Source organism: Anomaloglossus baeobatrachus, chromosome 6 (genome assembly GCF_048569485.1).
Source record: "Anomaloglossus baeobatrachus isolate aAnoBae1 chromosome 6, aAnoBae1.hap1, whole genome shotgun sequence".
Lineage (NCBI taxonomy): Eukaryota > Metazoa > Chordata > Amphibia > Anura > Aromobatidae > Anomaloglossus > Anomaloglossus baeobatrachus.
The window spans coordinates 569,243,379-569,268,196 of record NC_134358.1 but is presented as its reverse complement, the minus strand read 5'-3'; the positions used below and the strand labels follow the sequence as shown (position 1 = coordinate 569,268,196).

The window sequence follows — 24,818 nt, the reverse complement described above, 5'->3', positions numbered from 1 at the left end:
GCCCATACCAGTGCCCACCTCCACCTTGCTGGCGTCTGAGTCGGAGTGGAGCTCTCTGCCCTTTACTGATCCAGCCTCGGGCCCATCCATCTGCCCATCAAGAGTCACTCTCATTTCATCAGTCCATAAAACCTTTGATAAATCAGTCTTCAGATATTTCTTGGCCCAGTCTTGAGGTTTTATCTTATGTTTCTTGGTCAGAGGTGGTGGTTTTTCAGCCTTCCTTACCTTGGCCATGTCCCTGAGTATGGCACACCTTGTGCTTTTTGATACTCCAGTAACGTTGCAGCTGTGAAATATGGACAAACTGGTGGCAAATGGCATCTTGGCAGATTCACGCTTGATTTTCCTCAATTCATGGGCAGTTATTTTGCGCCTTTTTTGCCCAGCACGCTTCTTGCGACCCTGTTGGCTATTTCCCATGAAACACTTGATTGTTCGGTGATCACGCTTCAAAAGTTTGGCAATTTCAAGACTGCTGCATCCCTCTGCAAGACATCTCACAATATGGACTTTTCAGAGCCCGTCACATCTCTCTTCTGACCCATTTTGTCAAAGGAAAGGAAGTTGCCTAATAATGAAGCACCCCTTATATAGGGTGTTGATGTCATTACACCGCACCCCTCCTCATTACAGAGATGCACATCACCTGATTTACTTCATTGGTAGTTGGCTCTCAGCCTATACAGCTTGGAGTAGGACGACATGTATAACAAGTGTCATGTGATCACAATACTCATCTGCCTAATAATTCTGCACACGGTGTAGTCTTGGTGCGGATGACATTCATGGTGGTCTTTGTGGTGATGACATTCATAGTGGTCTTGGTGGTGATGACATGACGCATCTATAAGGGATAAGCAGGTTATCCTGTAAAACACCCCCCCCCCGTACCATATCTACCTAAATGAAGACGAGAACCACGACTTTATTGCAGGAATGGCCACAGTTTTATTTTACCGTATATATGTATACCAAACTTGTGGCCCAACATGCCACTCAATTGTTAAACTTAACCTTATACATATATATACCCGTATAACCAGAAACACCGATAGATCCGTCCGAGAGGCAAACCATCATTCCTAACTCCCCGGCCGTAACCTCCAAACCGGCCCAGAGGACCACCTCGGCCGTGACCACCCGGCCCGAGGTGAGGGGTAACAACGTTCCATCGTTAATTACCCCTACCCAGAACCTGCGGGACCTCCGCCCACAAGTTCCCATCCACTCCGAAGCCACTCCCCTTGAGCGACTTCGTACCAACAAGCCGACTGTCGGTACTCCCAACCTCTCAGACGGACCTATCACCCCGCTGTGACAACAATAAATTAGCAACTCAACCTTGTATTCTCCTTTATTCCTCTTTTTTTTTTTTTTTTTTTTTTAAAGTTCTTTTTTTTTTTTTTTTTGAAAAACCATCACCTTTTCACCTTTTTATTTTTTTTTTTTTTTTTTTTATCTTTTTTTTTTTTTGAACATATACATATAATTATATATCAGGGCGGGCGGGTGGGACACAAAGATCAATCGACGAAAGGGGAGGTAAACAGCACACCCCCCTCTCTTATACCTCTCCCAACACCCCACCCCTTCCTTGCTCCCCCCCAATCCCCTTACAGCTCCCTACTACCAATCCTGTACTCCCACACATCCCCCATCCCATGCAAACCTATTAACCCTTTCCTAACCTTGCACCCTCCCGATCGTCATGGGGTCCATTCACCCCTATGGGGCTCACTGCCCTTCTTGACGCATCTATAAGGGATAAGCAGGTTATCCTGTAAAACACACCCCCCGTACCATATCTACCTAAATAAAGACGAGAACCACGACTTTATTGCAGGAATGGCCACAGTTTTATTTTACCGTATATATGTATACCAAACTTGTGGCCCAACATGCCACTCAATTGTTAAACTTAACCTTATACATATATATACCCGTATAACCAGAAACACCGATAGATCCGTCCGAGAGGCAAACCATCATTCCTAACCCCCCGGCCGTAACCTCCAAACCGGCCCAGAGGACCACCTCGGCCGTGACCACCCGGCCCGAGGTGAGGGGTAACAACGTTCCATCGTTAATTACCCCTACCCAGAACCTGCGGGACCTCCGCCCACAAGTTCCCATCCACTCCGAAGCCACTCCCCTTGAGCGACTTCGTACCAACAAGCCGACTGTCGGTACTCCCAACCTCTCAGACGGACCTATCACCCCGCCACAGGCCGGCCAAGTGACACCCTTACTTGGCCCGGGCCCCCCACACCCCCAGTGCTTGCTCTAGGCCATCCCTCAAACCCAACATCCATAAATCCAGACCCACATCAGTCAGGTGAACCCCATCTCTCCTTAGATACTGCTCCGTGGACTCCTCCAATTCTCTATGCCGCACCACCAACCCACCATTTCTCGCCACAAACCTGCCAATAGCCCGGTTCAGCTTGCTCCGAGCCCTATTAATACGGTCCACCGACCTCCCAAAACGCCACTGCGTCCGAGCTATAATGTCCGACCAAACGATAACTATGCCCGGGAACGCCCTCCACAAATGTAACAGGTCCAGCTTTATATCCCTTTTCAATTCCCTCGCCGACCTTACTCCCAAATCGTTCCCTCCCACATGCAAAATTAACACATCAGGGACACGATCCATACGGCTATAATAAGCCACCTCAGGGCGCACCCTACCCCAGGTCATGCCCCGAATTCCAACTGCAACTGTGCCACGTACATCACCAAGCACAACGCTGGCACGGTACAAACACCCTCGCTATGCACAGAGTGGTGTGTGTGTGGCGCCCCTGAGGCTTCTGTCGCCAGAGAGGTACTGCACCTCAGCCAGAGGTGTGGTATCCCATCCTGAGTAAGTAGGAGGTCATCTACCGGTTCACAGACAAAACCTGCACACACCAATTGTCAGGTCACACACCGGGTCAGGGTTTAAGGCAGGTCCTCCATTAATGCTGAGAAGCAGCGACCACTATACCTGGTTATGGGGCCTTAAGTCCAATTCACTGTCCTGGAGGGGTGGAGCCTGGGGGGAGTGTGGGAGGAGTCAGTGGGGTAGGGAGGAGAACCGGTCAGGACCAGCCAGGTCTGGTCAGAGGGAGTTTTTCAGTCAGAGAAGTGACTGTTGATAGGAGTCCAGTCAGTCAGAAGGAGGAAGAGGCTGTGGTTCATGGTGAAGACTTTGGGGTCCGGCTAGACTCAAGTGACACCGAGAGAAGGGGTTCCAGAGTGCCACGGATGTGCGAGAGGCCTCCGTGGGCTTGTTCCACCAAGAGCATCGGGGTGGAGGAATCTGGCTGCAATAACGGGGACGGTCCCCAGGCAAAAGGAAGAGAGACATTTCTTTTAGCAATCCGACAGCCCGGGTGATTGCTGTAGGCACCCGAGGCCACAACCTGCCACCCATCACCTGCAAGGGAGGCTACAAAAGGACCACGGTCAGCCACCCTTTAGTTAGGGCTCAATGGCAGAGGCGCAGGACAGTCCAGTGAAGGTCAGCGCTAAAGAGACGGCCAGGAAAGGCACATTGAGGGGTGCACTGGTACTGACCCTTGACCTGTTCGAGATCGGCGGAGGCCCACAACAGAGAATCCTGGCACACCACGGGGAAACCGGTCAGCTGCAGTTTTGGAACAAACTCTGAGTAAAACATCTTGACTGAAAAGCCTAATGTCGTCTGCTTCTTCCTGCGCCCCATCCACTTCCATCATCCTTCCTGGGGCCTAGCTCCACCTGTGGGGAGCAGAAACACCTCAGCTGCCGCAACACCATCCCCAGGAGTCTCGTCCAGCAGCCGCGGCCCACATAGCCGCAAAACCACAGGTGGCGTCACAAACTTCATCTTATCCAAAAATACAACTCACATCATCATCCTCCCTTTATTATTGAGACACCGGCAGGGTCACGGAGCCGAGCATCGTCACCGCTGACATCCCCGGTCTAGTCCGGCCCGGATCTGAGTGCCCCTGGCTCTGGGGCGGGCGTGTCACACATGAGTCCGTGACGCCCTGATGATTGAGAGCCAAATACACTGGGAGAAATAAAGATCATTTCCACCCGGCAGTTGGGCTCTCAATGACTGCTGTGGGGCTCTTGATGCCAACAGTAGGGCTCTCGGTGCTGACAGTGGGGCTCTTGGTGCCAGCAATGGGGCTCTTGGTGCCAGCAATGGGGCTCTCGGTGGCGGCTTTGGGGCTTTTGGTGCCAGCAATGGTGCTCTTGATAGCCGGCTGTGGGGCTCTCGGTGTCAGCTGTGGAGCTCTCGGTACTGGCAGTGGGGCTCTGAATGCCAGCTGTTGGGCTCTCCTTGCCAGCTGTAGGGCTCTCAGTGCTAGCAGTGAGGCTCTTGGTGCCAGTAATGGACGTCTTGGTGACAGCAGTGGGACTCTCGATGCCAGCTGTGGGGCTCTCTGTGCCAGCTGTGGGGCTCTCTGTGCCAGCTGTGGGGCTCTCTGTGCCGGCTGTGGGGCTCTCAGTGCCAACAGTGGGGCTTTCGGTGCTGGCTGTGGGGCTCTCGGTGCCACCACTGGGCAGCGTCAGAACACTATTAATCTGCAGACTAGCCCCCATATCTGCAGATTAATAGCGTCTTTTATACCTGACAGATTCCCTTTAAGCTTTTCTGTCTCTACAAGCTTGCTGACTGTTTCCAGCTAGGAGACAATGACAGACCGTTATTAATCAGGCAGAGCCGTGGCCGTTGGATGTAAATACACCAGAGAGGGTGATTCATGGTGCAAAACTCAGGAATGAATCATTGCAACATGTCCGATGAGGGACGAATCTACGAAATAATGATTCTGATGACTTCAGAGGTTTCACAATCCGAGCTCGTCTTTGTCTTCTTGGTCACGGGACTGATCTTATAAAGAGTCCGGAAAAGATGAAAATCAATAGATGATTGTCTACATCTGCGCTCTCCGACCAGCAAAACCACAAGTCCCAGCATGTCCTGACAGCCGGCTCTGATCACATAGCGTCCAATCCCCGTCCAGAACCAACACAGGAATCAGTGGTCTGACAGTGTAATGCACGGATTCCTCCACAAAGAGGCGCTCTATGTATCTGCTCTGCTACCCAAACAGGAGAAAGAGCCGCAGCTCTCTTCTGACGTGCCGGGACATCTACTCTGGAGTGACAGCCACCATACAGGCAACTCATGGCGGCTGAGAAATGTTGGGAAATTCTTTGGATTGTAGCTGGTGAAGTTCTCGGCAGTGGTGGTGACTTGGTGGTGATAGGTTGGAGGAAATGATGGAGTCAAAGATCACAGTGAAGTACCTCAATCATCACATCAACTCACTTAACACCTCGGTCACTGACACAATCATCAGATCCACCATCAAAAGTCATCACCATGACCATCATCACTGCCATTAACTCCATTTTCTCAGATATCACTGATGTCACCATCAACTCTCTTACCATCATGATCTCCAACACCACTATGACCACTATGTACTCCATCATGACCACCTACTCTTCTCACAGTGGTTAGGGACCTCATGGAATCAAATGTAGCCATGGTGGTCTTAATGGTGATGGTCTTCATGGTGATGATGACATTCATAATGGTCTTGGTGGTAATGGCATTCATGGGGGCATTGGTGGAAGTTCATAGTGGTCTTGATGGCGATGTCATTTGTGATAGTCTTGGTGCTGATGAAGTTCATGGTGATCTGTGGGGTTATGGTGTTTATGGTGGATTTGGTAGTAGCTCATAATGGTCTTGGTGGTGATGACATTCATGATGGTATTGGTAGTAATGGAGTTCATGGTGGTCTTGGTGGTTATGGCATTCAAGGTAGTTTTAGGGGTAGTTCATAATGGTTTGAGATGTGATAACGTTTATGGTGTTTTGGTGGTATTTCATACTACACTATGTGCAGAATTATTAGGCAAGTTGTATTTTAGAGGATTTTTTTTTATTATTGATGAACAACTATGTTCTCAATCAACCCAAAAGACTCATAAATATCAAAGCTTAATATTTTTGGCAGTTGGAGGGGTTCTTTAGATTTGGCTATCTTAGGAGGATTTCTGTTTGTGCAGGTGACTATTACTGTGCAGAATTATTAGGCAACTTCATGAAAACCAAATCTATTCCCATCTCACTTGTTTATTGTCACCAGGTAAACCAATATAACTACACAAAATTTAGAAATAAACATTTCTGACATGCAAAAACAAAACCCAAAAAATGAGTGCCCAATATCACCCTTTCTTTCTGATGACACTCAGCAGCCGACCATCCATAGGTTCTGTCATTGCTTGATCTGTTTACGATCCACGTTGCGTGCAGCAGCCACCACAGCCTCCAGACACCACAGCCTCCAGACACCACAGCCTCCAGACACCACAGCCTCCAGTCACCACAGCCTCCAACCACCTCAGCCTCCAGACACTGCTCCCAGAGGTGGACTGTTCACCCTCCCTGTAGATCTCACATTTTATGAGAGACCACAGGTTCTCTATGGGGTTCAGATCAGGTGAACAAGTGGGCCATGTCGTTATTTTTTCATCTTTTAGACCTTTACTGGCCAGCCACGCTGTGGAGTAGTTGGATGCATGTGATGGAGCATTGTCCTACATAAAAATCATGTTTTTCTTGAATGATACTGACTTCTTCCTTTACCACTGCTTGAAGAAGTTGTCTTCCAGAAACTGGCAGTAGGTCTGGGAGTTGGGCTTCCCTCCATCCTCAACCCGAAAAGGTCCTACAAGTTGCTCTTTGATGATCCCAGCCCATACCAGTGCCCACCTCCACCTTGCTGGCGTCTGAGTCGGAGTGGAGCTCTCTGCCCTTTACTGATCCAGCCTCGGGCCCATCCATCTGCCCATCAAGAGTCACTCTCATTTCATCAGTCCATAAAACCTTTGATAAATCAGTCTTCAGATATTTCTTGGCCCAGTCTTGAGGTTTTATCTTATGTTTCTTGGTCAGAGGTGGTGGTTTTTCAGCCTTCCTTACCTTGGCCATGTCCCTGAGTATGGCACACCTTGTGCTTTTTGATACTCCAGTAACGTTGCAGCTGTGAAATATGGACAAACTGGTGGCAAATGGCATCTTGGCAGATTCACGCTTGATTTTCCTCAATTCATGGGCAGTTATTTTGCGCCTTTTTTGCCCAGCACGCTTCTTGCGACCCTGTTGGCTATTTCCCATGAAACACTTGATTGTTCGGTGATCACGCTTCAAAAGTTTGGCAATTTCAAGACTGCTGCATCCCTCTGCAAGACATCTCACAATATGGACTTTTCAGAGCCCGTCACATCTCTCTTCTGACCCATTTTGTCAAAGGAAAGGAAGTTGCCTAATAATGAAGCACCCCTTATATAGGGTGTTGATGTCATTACACCGCACCCCTCCTCATTACAGAGATGCACATCACCTGATTTACTTCATTGGTAGTTGGCTCTCAGCCTATACAGCTTGGAGTAGGACGACATGTATAACAAGTGTCATGTGATCACAATACTCATCTGCCTAATAATTCTGCACACGGTGTAGTCTTGGTGCGGATGACATTCATGGTGGTCTTTGTGGTGATGACATTCATAGTGGTCTTGGTGGTGATGACATGACGCATCTATAAGGGATAAGCAGGTTATCCTGTAAAACACCCCCCCCCCCGTACCATATCTACCTAAATGAAGACGAGAACCACGACTTTATTGCAGGAATGGCCACAGTTTTATTTTACCGTATATATGTATACCAAACTTGTGGCCCAACATGCCACTCAATTGTTAAACTTAACCTTATACATATATATACCCGTATAACCAGAAACACCGATAGATCCGTCCGAGAGGCAAACCATCATTCCTAACTCCCCGGCCGTAACCTCCAAACCGGCCCAGAGGACCACCTCGGCCGTGACCACCCGGCCCGAGGTGAGGGGTAACAACGTTCCATCGTTAATTACCCCTACCCAGAACCTGCGGGACCTCCGCCCACAAGTTCCCATCCACTCCGAAGCCACTCCTCTTGAGCGACTTCGTACCAACAAGCCGACTGTCGGTACTCCCAACCTCTCAGACGGACCTATCACCCCGCTGTGACAACAATAAATTAGCAACTCAACCTTGTATTCTCCTTTATTCCTCTTTTTTTTTTTTTTTTTTTTTTAAAGTTCTTTTTTTTTTTTTTTTTGAAAAACCATCACCTTTTCACCTTTTTATTTTTTTTTTTTTTTATCTTTTTTTTTTTTGAACATATACATATAATTATATATCAGGGCGGGCGGGTGGGACACAAAGATCAATCGACGAAAGGGGAGGTAAACAGCACACCCCCCTCTCTTATACCTCTCCCAACACCCCACCCCTTCCTTGCTCCCCCCCAATCCCCTTACAGCTCCCTACTACCAATCCTGTACTCCCACACATCCCCCATCCCATGCAAACCTATTAACCCTTTCCTAACCTTGCACCCTCCCGATCGTCATGGGGTCCATTCACCCCTATGGGGCTCACTGCCCTTCTTGACGCATCTATAAGGGATAAGCAGGTTATCCTGTAAAACACACCCCCCGTACCATATCTACCTAAATAAAGACGAGAACCACGACTTTATTGCAGGAATGGCCACAGTTTTATTTTACCGTATATATGTATACCAAACTTGTGGCCCAACATGCCACTCAATTGTTAAACTTAACCTTATACATATATATACCCGTATAACCAGAAACACCGATAGATCCGTCCGAGAGGCAAACCATCATTCCTAACCCCCCGGCCGTAACCTCCAAACCGGCCCAGAGGACCACCTCGGCCGTGACCACCCGGCCCGAGGTGAGGGGTAACAACGTTCCATCGTTAATTACCCCTACCCAGAACCTGCGGGACCTCCGCCCACAAGTTCCCATCCACTCCGAAGCCACTCCCCTTGAGCGACTTCGTACCAACAAGCCGACTGTCGGTACTCCCAACCTCTCAGACGGACCTATCACCCCGCCACAGGCCGGCCAAGTGACACCCTTACTTGGCCCGGGCCCCCCACACCCCCAGTGCTTGCTCTAGGCCATCCCTCAAACCCAACATCCATAAATCCAGACCCACATCAGTCAGGTGAACCCCATCTCTCCTTAGATACTGCTCCGTGGACTCCTCCAATTCTCTATGCCGCACCACCAACCCACCATTTCTCGCCACAAACCTGCCAATAGCCCGGTTCAGCTTGCTCCGAGCCCTATTAATACGGTCCACCGACCTCCCAAAACGCCACTGCGTCCGAGCTATAATGTCCGACCAAACGATAACTATGCCCGGGAACGCCCTCCACAAATGTAACAGGTCCAGCTTTATATCCCTTTTCAATTCCCTCGCCGACCTTACTCCCAAATCGTTCCCTCCCACATGCAAAATTAACACATCAGGGACACGATCCATACGGCTATAATAAGCCACCTCAGGGCGCACCCTACCCCAGGTCATGCCCCGAATTCCGAGCCACTTTACTCGAGCTTCCGACACCGACACTCCGAGCTGCCGACCGTCACGCCGCACATCCGCCCGCAACGCTCCCCAATACACATAGGAGTGCCCGAGGATCCACACAAGGCATGGACCTATAAAATACAAAGACCACGAATAAAAACAGCAACAGCACAAGAAATTGCCCACAAACCGGCATCTAACACCAACCTTGAATCCCCCACCCCTGACCATCACCTGACCAAGTGAGGCCTAATGTACAAACGGAACCTGGAAGACTCCCACCTCCCAATCCGCCGGATACAATCCTCACTCAAGCCCCACCTGGCGGCCTCCGTTGCCGCCCCAATCCGGAAGGAGTGAGACCCGTACTCACGTGGCTCCTCCCCCACCCTTGCTAGAGCCATCTTCAGCACCGCATTGAATTGATACCGCGACAAAGCCAATCCGTCCGTATGTCTAAGAAAAACACCAGGGTAACCGCCGCGCACCTTTAAAAACTCTGACACATGTAACACTGGGCACAACTGGTGCCCCGGTAAAGCGTACAACACTACTAAGCGCCCCCGGCCCCTCTGATCCGTCTTAGAAAAACGAAGCCGACATTCCACTCTATCCTCCCCCAGCATCACATCACCCAACAGCAAACCACCCATCGCTTGCTTAGTCAGGCTGACCAATTCGCCAATACGAAAGGCCCCAAAAAACGCCAGTACAAAAGCTACCGAGAACAACACCCGCTCATAAGGAGACGAACACAACTCCCCTAAACACCCCACCAAACGCACCAACAATGGCAATGACACCGGCCGCCTACAGTCACGCGACTGAGCCCCTTTTCGAAAACCCTTCATCGCCTGTCGCACCAGAAAATCCTTAGTCGCGTCCCGAACCCCTTGCATCTGGAACAAAAAGGCCAACGCCGCCAACTTGCAACCAATCACCGAAACAGACCTGCCTTCCGAAAAATCCCCACTTATTAACATCAGTACCCCCAACACTCGACCCTGGTAACCCGACTCCATGAACTCCCTACTTTCCAACTTTGCCCATTCCTGCCACACCGCCTGATATCGGCACCAAGTAGCCTCAGACACCGATCTCCGAATTCCCTCAAAAGCTACACCGATGCCAGGTCCCACAGCCAGTTCGGGCAAGGTTCCCCCTCCGCGTCCGCTTCCGGCACCAGCTTCCTGAACCTGCAAAACTGAAACCGTGATAGCGCATCAGCCACCTCGTTGCGAATCCCAGGCACATGCCGAGCCACCACGCAAATGTTTAACTCCAAACAACGCAACACTAGATGCCTTAAATACCCCACAACCGGCGGGGATTTTGCCGACAGTGCGTTGATGGAATGCACCACCTCCATGTTTTCACAATGCATGCAAACCCTTCTTCCAGCAAAAACAGGGCCCCACAACTCCACCGCCACAATAATGGGAAACAATTCCAACAGCGCCAAATTCCTCACCAAACCTGCTTCCACCCACCGCCGCGGCCACTTTCCCACGCACCAGCGCGTTTGAAAAATTGCTCCAAAACCTGTCGCCCCAGCCGCATCCGTGTACAATTCCAGCTGGCTATTGGACACCGCCTCGCTCATCCAAAGGGTCCGACCGTTGTACCGGTCCAAGAACTCCTCCCACACCAACAAATCCCCTTTCATCATTTTTGTCACTCTGACAAAGTGATTTGGAGCTTTTACCCCTGCGGTTGCGCTCGCCAGTCTCCTATTAAATATCCGCCCCATCGGCATAATGCGACAAGCGAAATTCAATTTTCCGAGCACTGACTGCAACTCGCGCAACCGCACCTTCTTGGCCTGAGACAAAAACCGCACCGACGCCTTCAAATCCAACAGCTTTCCCTCCGGCAACCGGCATTCCATTGCCAGTGTATCAATTTCGATACCTAAGAAACATAATACCGTCACCGGCCCTTCTGTTTTGTCTTTTGCCAACGGAATACCCAGGCTCCGCGCGATCCGCTCTAACGTAAACAACAACAAGGAGCAAACCGAAGAGCCCGCCGGACCCACGCAAAAGAAGTCATCCAAATAGTGAATCACCGAATGGACTCCTGCCACCTCCTTGACTACCCATTCCACAAACGTACTGAATGCCTCAAAATAAGCACACGAAATGGAACAGCCCATCGGCAGGCAACGATCCACATAGTATTCACCATCCCACATACACCCTAAGAGATGAAAGCTCTCTGGATGCACCGGGAGTAAACGAAAAGCTGCTTCCACATCCGCCTTTGCCATCAGGGCCCCCCGCCCCGCTACCCTTACCAGCTCCAAGGCCCTATCGAACGATACATAACATACCGCCGACAATTCCGGTGATATCCCATCATTCACCGACAATCCCGCCGGATAAGATAAATGATGAATGAGCCGAAATTTGTTCGGCTCCTTCTTAGGTACCACCCCAAGGGGGGAAATCCGTAAATTAGAGAATGGCGGGTCCTGGAATGGGCCCGCCATCCTCCCCAACTCCACCTCCTTCTGCAGCTTTTCCTTCACCACCGCCGGATGTTCTTTTGCGGACCGCAAGTTTCCCGGGCGAAACACCGGCGCCTCAGATTCAAACGGAATCCGAAAGCCCTCTGTAAAACCACGTTCCAACAACTCCGCCGCCCGCACATCCGGGTATCTACTTAAATAGGGAAGCATCGCCTCTACCCTCACTGGCGTCCTCCCTTTTTCCAGACCCCTCCCCCGCCTTTCCTTTGCCTTTCTTGAAGCACCTGGCCAGAGGGTGGGACCCTCCACATCCGGAACACTCGTGTCTGAACCGACAAGAGGCCCCGAACTTACACTGTCCCTCGTTATACTGCCAACAAGCTCCCTTTTTCTGTCCAGCCGAGGACCCGCCACTCGCACCCGGGCTCCCGGCACCCCCTCGAAAGGGCTGAGCCGGCGCCGTCATTAACCGCATCCACAAAGAAATATCCTTGTGGCCCCACTGGACTCCCGGCCGCAGAGCCTTCCGCTGCCGGAACTGCTCATCATATCTCAACCACCCCAAACCGCCGTATACTCTATACGCTTCCCCTATCGCGTCCATATATCCAAATAGGGCGGAACAATGCTCCGGCTCCTTTTCCCCGATCACACTGGCTAAGATAGCAAAGGCCTGCAACCAATTGGTAAACGTCCTCGGGATCAACCTATATCGCCGTTTTTCCTCATCCTCCTTCTCCTTTTTTGTATCACTAGGTTTCACCTTATCCAAATTAAACTTTTCCAAGGGAAGCAGGGAAAAAAATTCCACATACTCCCCCTTCCAAATCTTTTCCCTCACCTCCTTTTTCAAATGAACCCCTAACTGCCCTTCAAAGCACACATAAATTTCACTCCGTGCCCTATCATCCAAACGCACTACCTCATCCTCCTTTTCTTTTTCCTTTTCCGCCTCCTTACTCGCACCCACGGAAGCCGCCCCACCAGCCTCCTGTCCCGTACCTGCCGCCGAGGTCGTGTCCCCCGCAGCAACATCGCGCACCGGCGCTTCTGTCCGCACCACCTCCGTGGGGCCCACCCACGCCCCCACCGGAGCCCCAGGCCCAGTCCGACTAACCCGTTCCGCAGACAACCCCTGCAACACCCCCAAAAGCTGCCCCAAAACTCCGGACCCGGTAAACCAGACTGCCCGACCGCACTCGCCCCCAGCGCAACGCGTCCCGCGACGGAACCCCCGCCCTCGCCCGCGCTACCCACAGCATGTAACATTTCTGTTGTCTGCTCACCAGGCTGCCGTTGAGCCGACGCCGGAACAGCCGTGCCACGATCTTCCAGCTGCCGCTCCGTCCGACCTGCCGCTGCTCCTTCTTCCTCGCTGGAGTCTGATGCGCTGCCGAAATCCTCAGGGGGGACCAGCGAGGGGACAGCCCGCACCTGGCGGCCGTCAACCCCCACGGTCACCGCACCCCGCTCGTCCGGGCGACTCCTGCTTGACCTCTTCCTTTTCTCCCGCCGTGGCGCCCTGCCGCCGTCTCTTCCCGCTGTAATCGTGATATCCTGCTGCGCCGCCCCTTCTCCTGTCGTCCTCAGTGGGCTCCCTCCCTGCCGACTGCCGGAAGGCCGTGCCGAGCTTGCTCCTCGCCGGGACCCACCCCCAGCACGCTCCTCGCCGGGGGGGACCGTGACTACCGATCTCCTCTGTGCCTGCGGGCCACCGTACCCCTCCTCCGATCTCCTGACCTCGCCGCTCACATCCGCTCCCATCCCCCGTCCTGTTGCTCTCCCCTGCGGCCTGCAGGGAGTCTCCTCCGGCAATCCGGCACGCCGAGCGCCACCCCCAGCCGGCACATCACTGGGGGCTGCCGTCATCCATGCTCCGGTCTGGTGCTGCGCAGGCCGCGGACCGGAAGTGGGCCTCGCAGAGGCTCCGCCCACCCCCGACCCACGGGATCTCCGTCGCGGATTCCTCCCGGTGGCCGGCTGCTCCCCTAGGTTAGTTGGAGGGCTCCGCCGCTGCTCCGGAGGGTCCCCGCAGGGGCTCCTTGATCTGATTCTCCCCCTCCAGCTGGGGGAGTAGCGCTCCGGCGGTCGCGCCCGCCGAGCACGTAGCCACGGCCCGGGCGCTGGAACAGCAGGCGGCGCCGCTCCAGCCCCACAGACCGCTGCCAGCTGCTGCCTCAGGGCATCCACTCCCATGACCTCGGATGCCCCCCGCACCATCTCCAGGAGTTCAGCAAGGGCAGCCATGGCAGGAAGCAGCAGCAGCACTACGTCCTGGGACACAAAGATCAATCGACGAAAGGGGAGGTAAACAGCACACCCCCCTCTCTTATACCTCTCCCAACACCCCACCCCTTCCTTGCTCCCCCCCAATCCCCTTACAGCTCCCTACTACCAATCCTGTACTCCCACACATCCCCCATCCCATGCAAACCTATTAACCCTTTCCTAACCTTGCACCCTCCCGATCGTCATGGGGTCCATTCACCCCTATGGGGCTCACTGCCTTTCTTTCATAGGGGTCTTGGTGGTGATGACATTGATAGTGGTCCTGGGGGTGAGGACATTCATGGTGGTCTTAGTGGTCTTGGAGGTGATGACATTCATAGTGGTCTTAGGGGTAATTCATAGTGGTATTAGTGTTTAGTGATTGGATAGCGGGGTCATGGTGGTCATAGTTATAAGTGACTTGATGAATGTGATGGTGTTAATAGTGGTCATGGTGATTATAGATTGGATGGAGTAGTCATGGTGGTGATAGTTTTGAGTTAATGGTTGTGATATTGATAATGTGGTCTTGGTGGTGGGGAAGAATACGGTGGTCTTGTTATTGATGGAGATCATGATGGTTTTGGTGGTTTTAGACTGGTTGTACTGATTATGGTAGTGATAGTAATAAGTGAGATCATAATGTTGGTGGAAATAGTGGTCATGGAAGTGATGGTAGAAATGGAGTTGATGGACGTTTCAATGATGTTGGAGCTGATTTTTGTCCTGGTGATGATCGTTATGATTCAGCTGATGATTGGGGTTGATGGTCATCATGGTAACAAAGTTAACAATAAAGCTGATGGCGGTTACGATATTTGGAGTTGATTTTGGTGATGGTGGTGATGATAACGGAGATGAGGATCATGATGGTGGTAATACTGTGGATGATGATGGAGTATATGAAGTTCATTGAGGTCACGGTGGTGATAGATTGAATGGATTTGTGACCATGGTGTCACTGGTTATGCTGGAGTTGGTTATCATGTTGATGGTTATGAGGGTGATGGAAGTTACTGTCGTGTTGATAGCAGAGTATAGGGCGATGACTGTGCTCATAGTGGGGATGATAACAATAACATAAAGACCCCTCTACGGGAACTTCTAGATCTGAAGAACGTGTGGAGGCCTTGAACTCTATGATTGTGGCTTGGAGGATCTCCATTTCTCATTGACAGTCTTCCATTATGGATTCTTGTGTCATGCCCCATTCTTCTACATCATGATTGCTCATTAGATGGAGGTCAATGGTGGGAGATGTCAACAGCTGCTCTTTGAGAAGAACTTCAAGCACTTTGCTAATTGGCACATGACATTTATGTTCTGGTGCAGAAGAAATGTGGCATCTTTTGGTCGGATCTGGGTTTGGTGGATGCCCAATTATTAAGTTCTTTGAAGCCCATTTCATGGACAACCTTGCTTGGAAAAAATATTCCCACCGGCTTGTTCCAATCCCTTCTATCCATGAAGAGGAGGGGAGGACTTTCCTTTTCCACTTGGCCAATTTTTTACACACTCGCAGCTCTTCTCAAGAGGACAGTTCTGCACAACCCCCTGAAGCAAAAGGCTAAGGGCCAAACAAGACTTGGCCCCATTTTTCTAGGGCCACATGGGTGTCATGACTTGTTCTGATCTTGGGATCATTTTTCCAGAACTTTGCTTTTGCATCCTTCACTCTTGGAGTTCTCTACTCTTTTTCTGGCATTAGGCCGCTTTCCAAGGATTTTTCGAACCCATTTTATAGAATGGATCCAAATCACTGGTAACTACTGATGGATCCTTGGAGAGCGCCAAAACTTTCAACATATTTTACCCTTAATATTTCCATTGGAAGAGGCTGTGTCGGACTGGGGTTTCCTGAGCTCGAGGAGGAGATCTTTTGGCCGCCCCCTCTATATACGCAGCTCCTACAATCGTATAGTCACGGTGATAATGGTAACTTCTCTGATTAATGCACCGCGTGCAGGGTTCTCAGCGGTGACGGCAACGTTGTGGTAAAGTTAAGATTTCCTGTTGAGACATTTTTTCTTGTTAAACTAATAATAAGAAGCATCATATTGGATATTGTGCAATTACACAGTATAAAAACCCGGGTGCTGCGTACACGATACGGCAGACTGGACACAGACAGGGGGACAGGGCAGGCTGAGATACTCTCAAAGGAGGGTGAAGGTTTAGATACATCCAAGAGATTGTACAGAGGGAAGAATAACAGTCTTAGCTGAGATACAATCCAACTGCTGGGGAAACGGAGGGGCCGTGCCGGCTTAGATACACCACAGCCATCGCACGGCGTGGAGCAGCAGAGGTCATAGTCTGAGCTGCAGGAATATACTGGAGGAGAATGGAGCTGTGTCTGCAGCTGAGCCTGATCCTGCAGGTGGCAGCCATGATGTATTCTGCCCCCCGCATCAGCCCCCCGCATCAGCGCCCCACAGCAGCCCCCCACAGCAGCCCCCCGCAGCAGCGCCCAGTGGACGAGGCACTAGATGTATACAATAAGGAGCTGGGCTCTGCTGGATTCCTGTTTGGGATCCTCCAGGTATGTACATGTACAACTATATATATATATTATATATATATGTCTAACGTCTCCTCTCCTTCTATATATTGAGATCAGTGTGATGTCCGGGAACGGTCACTATGGATTCTTTGGATGAAATGTATTGTCAAGGTTGGGAATTTTGGGGAAACCTCAAATGGGGTTTCTCAGGGTCACAGAGATGGATTTCAAATCAATCTGTGCAGATATATGTATGAGGAAAAATGACCACACAGAGACGTGTCTCTATCCGGGAGAAGCTCAATGCTCTTCTAACCCGTATATTGTCAAACAATCACAGTTATACAATTCAACATTTGACTTTAAAGCGAGAACAAGGAGTAAGAGATAAAGCCCCAGCTTCACATCCCAGCTGCTGAGAACCAACATGTTATGGATACAAACAGTGTGTTATGAATACTTCTTTGTTCATTGTACATTTTGACTTATCCATCTTGGTTAACACATTCCTGAGTGCACATTTTAAAATCATATTATGGCATCTATGCGATTGTCATACAGATAACTATGCAACGGCATCTATACTATACTCACACAGATGATCTTATTACATCTGGACAAACGGCCTACAGCCCAGGCCTTACCCTCACATTAGCTCTTATCTGTAAAAGTATAGAAAGTATCATATATACATGACTACTATATACTGCACTGTGCAGGTTTTAGACAGGTGAGAATATACTGCAGAGTAACAGACTTACTAAAATAGACGTATTAATGCTTTATCTGTATTAATACATAAAATGTAAAGTGACTGAACAAGAGAGAAATGCAAATCCCCTCAGTATTCAGTGACCGCCCGTCTCCTCCATCCTCAGTATTCAGTGACCGCTCGTCTCCTCCATCCTCAGTATTCAGTGACCGCTCGTCTCCTCCATCCTCAGTATTCAGTGACCGCTCGTCTCCTCCATCCTCAGTATTCAGTGACCGCACGTCTCCTCCGTCCTCAGTATTCAGTGACCGCTCGTCTCCTCCGTCCTCAGTATTCAGTGACCGCTCGTCTCCTCCATCCTCAGTATTCAGTGACCGCTCGTCTCCTCCATCCTCAGTATTCAGTGACCGCACGTCTCCTCCATGCTCAGTATTCAGTGACTGCCCGTCTCCTCCATCTTCAGTATTCAGTGACCGCCTGTCTCCTCCGTCCTCAGTATCCAGTGACCACCCGTCGCCTCTCTAACTTCTTTGTTACTTGTGCACAGGTTTTGGAGTAGTTTTGCAGGAGGGTGTCCCAAATATCTTGGAGAACTGACCCCTGATCTTCTGTGCATGAGGCTTGAGCGCAATGGCGTAACTAGAATTCGATGGGCCCAGTGCAAAATCTGGACTTGGCACCCCAACCCCCTCTGGGTACAGGATAATTATGATGACACTTTGCTCTTTCCCCCAGCACCCAGCTTTCCCATACTCTGATATCCCTCTTTCCCCCAGCACCCAGCTTTCCATGTTCTGATATCCATTTTGTCCTCAGCACCCAGCTTTCTAATGCTTTGCTATATATCTTTTCCTAAGCACCCAGCTTGTCCTTGATATCATAGCATAGGAAAGCTGGGTGCTGAGAGAAAAATCTATAGCAAAACATGGGAAAGTTGAGTACTGAGAGAAAGATGTATAGCAGAGCATGGAAAAGCTGGGTGCTGAGGACAAGATGGGTATCAGAATATAGGAAAGCTGGGTGCTGAGGGATATGGATATCAGAGCATGGGAAATCTGGGTGCTTAGGACAAGATGGATATCAGAATATAGGAAAGCTGGGTGCTGAGGGATATGGATATCAGAGCATGGGAAATCTGGGTGCTTAAGACAAGATGGATATCAGAATATAGGAAAGCTGGGTGCTGAGGGATATGGATATCAGAGCATGGGAAATCTGGGTGCTGAGGACAAGATGGGTATCAGAATATAGGAAAGCTGGGTGCTGAAGGATATCAGAGCATGGGAAAGCTGGGTGCTGAAGGATATCAGAGCATGGGAAAGCTGGGTGCTGAATTAAAGATGTATACCAGGGCATAGGAAAGCTGGGTGCTGAGGGAAAGAGCCTCATTACCTCAGCACCCAGCTTTTCCATCCCATACTTGTACCTTTGTCCCCCATCCTGGTATATAGCCCCATCCATGGAGACACCCAGGCTAGGGCTAGTAGATCCAGGAGAAACAAAATGCAGTGAACATAGGCATGAATAAATGAATTAGTATATTCCACCATATAGTATTATGTAGCCCCCATATAGTAGTATACAGCCTTTACATTCCACCATATAGCAGTATGCAGCCCCCATATATATAATCAGATACATCCGATACATCAAGAAGGCTTAAATATGGAAACTCCCAACAATGTAGAAAATCAGAAAAACTGAGTCATATTCCAAAATTCAATTTAAAAAGTACAATTTTATTGAATACAAAATTTGATAAAATCAACAAACAGTAAGGGGGGAAAAGGGTAAGGTGCAATGAGTAGGAACAGCAGAATTACTGCGGGGGGATCCCCACACTGACTGGTGTTTAGCTTACTAGGTTGTACCGGTTTGGCTGACCCAGGCGTTGGTAACACCATGCAAGCACCTTTTCTACATTATGTGGGATATACTCTGTGCCTGTAAATTATACATTCGGCACGTCCTATACCCCTTAAAACATTTGTGCTCACAAACTACTGTACCCGCGGTAATTCTGCTGTTCATTCTCATTGCACCTTACCTTTTCCCCCCTTACTGTGTGTTGATTTTATCAAATTTTGTATTCAATAAAATTGTACTTTTTAAATTGAATTTCGGAATATGACTCAGTTTTTCTGTTTTTCTGCAGCCCCCATATAGTAGTATACAGCCCTTATATTCCACCATATAGTATTATGTAGCCCCCATATAGTAGTATACAGCCTTTATATTCAACCATATAGCAGTATGTAGCCCCCATATAGTAGTATACAGCCTTTATATTCAACCATATAGCAGTATGCAGCCCCTATATAGTAGTATACAGCCCTTATATTCCACCATATAGCAGTATGCAGCCCCCATATAGTAGTATACAGCCCTTATATTCCACCATATAGCAGTATGCAGCCCCCATATAGTAGTATACAGCCCTTATATTCCACCATATAGCAGTATGCATCCCCCATATAGTAGTATACAGCCTTTATATTCAACCATATACCAGTATGCAGCCCCCATATAGTAGTATGCAATGCTCTGCTCCCTCTGACCCGCCAGGACCGGGGTATAAATGATGATTATGAGACATTGATGTATTTCATTTTTCCTCAGGATAAGTCCCGTGACAGCGAGAATATAACATTCATCATCAAGGAGACGGTTTGCTCCAAATCAGCAAGAAAAGAACAAAGCTGTCCCTTTAAGACAGACGGGGTGAGTGGGAATCCGCAGCTCCGGCACTGGTAATGCCGGCAGAGTCACCATAGATGTTAGCGGCAATTCTGACGTTTTGTCTTGCAGGTTGTGAAGATCTGCACAGCGTCACTACCCGGGCAAGAAGGAAGACGTCTGGATGTCAGCTGCCACAACATGGACGCCTCGGTATGTCTCCTGCCTTCCCAGGCTTCTGATTATTGCAAATGCATGAGTAACTGAGGAGCAAGGGATCAATAGTGATCACGTGAGGTCAAGGGATCTAAAGAGATCATCTGACATAGAGGAAATCAAAAGTGATCAGCTGAGGTAATAATCAATAGTGATCAGCTGAGCTAGAGGAGATCAATAGTGATCAGATGAGGTGGAGGAGATCAATACTGATCAGGTGAGGTGGAGGAGATCAATAGTGATCAGCTGAGATTTAGGAGATCAATAGTGATTAGCTGAGGTGTAGGGGATCAAAAGTCATAAGCTTATGTGGAGGAGATCAATAGTGATCAGCTGAAGTGGAGGAGATCAATATAGTGAGATGCTGATGTGGAGGGGATCAATAGTGATAAGCTGAAATGTAGGAGATCAATAGTGATCAGCTGAGATGGAGGAGATCAATAGTGATCAGCTGGGGTAATGATCAATACTGATCAGCTGAGGTGGAGGAAATCAATAGTGATCAGCTGAGGTAAAGATCAATAATGACCAACTGAGATGGAGGATATCAATAGTGATAAGCTGAAATTTAGGAGATCAATAGTGATCAGCTGAGATGGAGGCGATCAATAGTGATTAGCTGAGGTGAAGGAGATCGATAGTGATCATCTGAGATAGAGGAGATCAATAGTGACCAGTTGAGGTTAAGGAGATCAATAGTGATCAGCTGAGGTGAAGGGGATCAATAGTGATCAGCTGAGGTGTGGAGGATCATAAGTGACGAGTTAAGATGTAGAGGATCGATAGTATCTGAGGAATGATACAATCTGAATTATTAGCTCTAATCACTGACTTATCATCTCAGATCACTGACCTATTATCTCAGATCACTGACCTATTATCTCAGATCACTGACTTATTATCTCAGATCACTGACTTATTATCACAGATCACTGACTTATTATCACAGATCACTGACTTATCTCAGATCACTGACTTATCATCTCAGATCACTGACTTATCATCTCAGATCACTGACTTATTATCTCAGATCACTGACCTATTATCTCAGATCACTGACTTATCATCTCAGATCACTGACTTATTATCTCAGATCACTGACTTATTATCTCAGATCACTGACTTATTATCTCAGATCACTGACTTATTATCTCAGATCACTGACCTATTATCTCAGATCACTGACTTATCATCTCAGATCACTGACTTATTATCTCAGATCACTGACTTATCATCTCAGATCACTGACCTATTATCTCAGATCACTGACTTATCTCAGATCACTGACTTATTATCTCAGATCACTGACTTATTATCTCAGATCACTGACTTATCATCTCAGATCACTGACTTATTATCTCAGATCACTGACTTATCATCTCAGATCACTGACCTATTATCTCAGATCACTGACTTATCATCTCAGATCACTGACTTATTATCTCAGATCACTGACTGATCATCTCAGATCACTGACTTATTATCTCAGATCACTGACTTATTATCTCAGATCACTGACTTATTATCTCAGATCACTGACTTATCATCTCAGATCACTGACTTATTATCTCAGATTACTGACTTATCATCTCAGATCACTGACTTATTATCTCAGATCACTGACTTATTATCTCAGATCACTGACTTATTATCTCAGATCACTGACTTATTATCTCAGATCACCCACTTATTATCTCAGATCACCCACTTATTATCTCAGATCACTGACTTATCATCTCAGATCACTGACTTATCATCTCAGATCACTGACTTATTATCTCAGATCACTGACTTATTATCTCAGATCACTGACTTATTATCTCAGATCACTGACTTATTATCTCAGATCACTGACTTATTATCTCAGATCACTGACTTATCATCTCAGATCACTGACTTATTATCTCAGATCACTGACTTATTATCTCAGATCACTGACTTATTATCTCAGATCACCCACTTATTATCTCAGATCACCCACTTATTATCTCAGATCACTGACTTATCATCTCAGATCACTGACTTATCATCTCAGATCACTGACTTATTATCTCAGATCACTGACTTATTATCTCAGATCACTGACTTATTATCTCAGATCACTGACTTATTATCTCAGATCACTGACTTATTATCTCAGATCACTGACTTATTATCTCAGATCACTGACTTATCATCTCAGATCACTGACTTATCATCTCAGATCACTGACTTATTATCTCTGATCACTGACTTATTATCTCAGATCACTGACTTATTATCTCAGATCACTGACTTATCATCTCAGATCACTGACTTATCATCTCAGATCACTGACTTATTATCTCAGATCACTGACTTATTATCTCTGATCACTGACTTATTATCTCTGATCACTGACTTATCATCTCTGATCACTGACTTATCATCTCAGATCACTGACATTATCTCTGATCACTGACTTATTATCTCAGATCACTGACTTATTATCTCAGATTACTGACTTCTTATCTCTGATCACTGACTTATTATCTCTGATCACTGACTTATCATCTCAGATCACTGACATTATCTCTGATCACTGACTTATTATCTCAGATCACTGACTTATTATCTCAGATCACTGACTTATTATCTCAGATCACTGACTTATCATCTCAGATCACTGACATTATCTCTGATCACTGACTTATTATCTCAGATCACTGACTTGCTATCTCCTCCCTCAATAAGGATACACCTTACAAGATGTCAGACACAACCTCTTGTCCTTCCTTCACAGGTTGAAGCTTTGCAGAGTGGAGAAAACAAGTCAAGCTCTAAGGCTCATCACATTTTAAAGCTTTTAAAAAGCGGAAAGAAGAAAGTGGAGACGAATTTCCGTCAGTTTGATAAGCAGAGCGTTGTGGGCAGCCACGCCGTGTCCTCCTGCGTCGCCTGCATCTTTGAGATGCTCAATCAAAATAGGAACATAAATGTCTCAGGTCAATAATGTCGTCCGGACATCGACCGAAGTCACCGGAGTCCGAGCGGAGAAAGACCATCACGTAATAGGAACTACAACTCCCAGCATGTACTGACAGCCGCCGCAGCGAGATGAGGGCAGGAGCGTCGTGTATTCACTCTGATACTTAATAGTTGTAACTGTGATTATGTTTGGGATAAATGGAGCTTTGTCTTTTGACGGTGTCTCAAGGAGGTAGTCAATAAAGTTTATTCATGAGATCTCTGCTTGCTGTCAGTGAATGAAAAGACTCACTGTTTATAAAGGAGTCTGAAAACCAACCTCAGTCCTGCTTCTGTTACAATGTATCAGCGCAGATAAAAGGGATCAGCTGCTACTGAGCAGGAAGCGCAGGAAACAAACAGGTAGAGGGAGTATTGTATCCTGTGCGAGGAGAAATTCATAAAAGGAGGGAAGAAGAGAGAAAGGAAGGGAAAATGGAAGAAAAGAAAGGGAGAGATGGAGGGAGGAGGGAAGGAAAGAGGTGAGGGAGGGAGGAAGATAGAAGAAACGGAGGGAATCAGGAAGGAGGGAAAGGAAGGGATGGAGGGACGAGGGAAGGAAAGAGGTGAGGGAGGGAGGAAGATAGAAGAAACGGAGGGAATCAGGAAGGAGAAAAAGGAAGGGATGGAGGGACGAGGGAAGGAAAGAGGTGAGGAAGATAGAAGAAACGGAGGGAATCAGGAAGGAGAGAAAGGGAGGGAAGAAGGAAGGAGAAAGGAAGAATGAATAAAGGAATGAAGGAAAGAAGGGAGGAAGAACAAGTGAAGGATGTAAGGAAGGAATGAAAGAAGTAAGGGAGGAAAAAGGAAGGAAGTGAGAAAGGAAGAGAGAAAGCAAGGAAAGAGGAAGGAAGGGAAGGAGGAAGAAAGAAACAAAGGATGGAAGGAATAGAGGGAAGAAGGAAGGAGAAAAGAAGGAAGGGAGAAAGGAAGGAAGGAGGAAAAAAGGAAGGGAAAATGGAAGGAGAGGGAGGAGGGAAGGAAAGAATTGAGGGATGAAGGAGGATAGAAGAAGTGGAGGGAATCAGGAAGGAGAGAAGGGATGAAAGAATAATGGAGGAAGGGTGAAAGGAAAGAACGAGGAAGGGAGGGAAGAAGGAAGGAAGGGGAAAGGATGAATAAAGAAATGAAGGAGGGAAGGGAGGAAGGACAAGTGAAGGATGTAAGGAAGGAATGAAAGGAGTAAGGGAGGAGAAAGGAAGAGAGAAAGAGGGAAGAAGGAAGGGAAGGAGGAAGGCAGTAGAAGGAAAAAGGAAGGGAGAAAGGAAGGAAGAGAGAAATGAGGGAAGAAGGAAGGAAGGAGGGAAGAAGGAAGGAAGGAGAAAGGAAGGATGAAAAGAGAAAGTGAGGGAAAATTAATGAGGGAGAGACAAATATGAAAGGAAAGGAAGGACAAAAAGAAATGTGGGTAAAAAAAGAGAAGGATGAAAAGAGAAAATAATAACGAAGAGGACAAAAAGAGAGAAAGGAAAGAAGAAAAGAGAATGAATGGTAGAAAAAAGAAAGAGAGGGAAGAAGGATGACAAGAG

At 48.2% G+C, this 24,818-nt stretch overlaps 1 protein-coding gene across 2 annotated transcripts in view; it reads left to right on the top strand.

The window, feature by feature from the left end:
* LOC142244646 (cathelicidin-1-like) overlaps positions 1 to 23,502 on the top strand; it is a 38,635-nt gene extending 15,133 nt beyond the window's left edge. Inside the window, exons 1-4 of one of the 2 annotated variants that reach the window (XM_075316907.1) lie at positions 16,322 to 16,739; positions 20,032 to 20,133; positions 20,221 to 20,301; positions 23,066 to 23,502. In XM_075316907.1, coding sequence (XP_075173022.1) covers positions 16,542 to 16,739; positions 20,032 to 20,133; positions 20,221 to 20,301; positions 23,066 to 23,275 — 591 coding nt within the window. In that variant the 5' untranslated portion in view covers positions 16,322 to 16,541 and the 3' untranslated portion in view covers positions 23,276 to 23,502. Of the gene's footprint in view, positions 1 to 16,321; positions 16,740 to 20,031; positions 20,134 to 20,220; positions 20,302 to 23,065 lie in introns of those variants that run through there. The other variant, XM_075316908.1, reaches the window with a different exon arrangement.
* Positions 23,503 to 24,818: the final 1,316 nt, after the last annotated feature.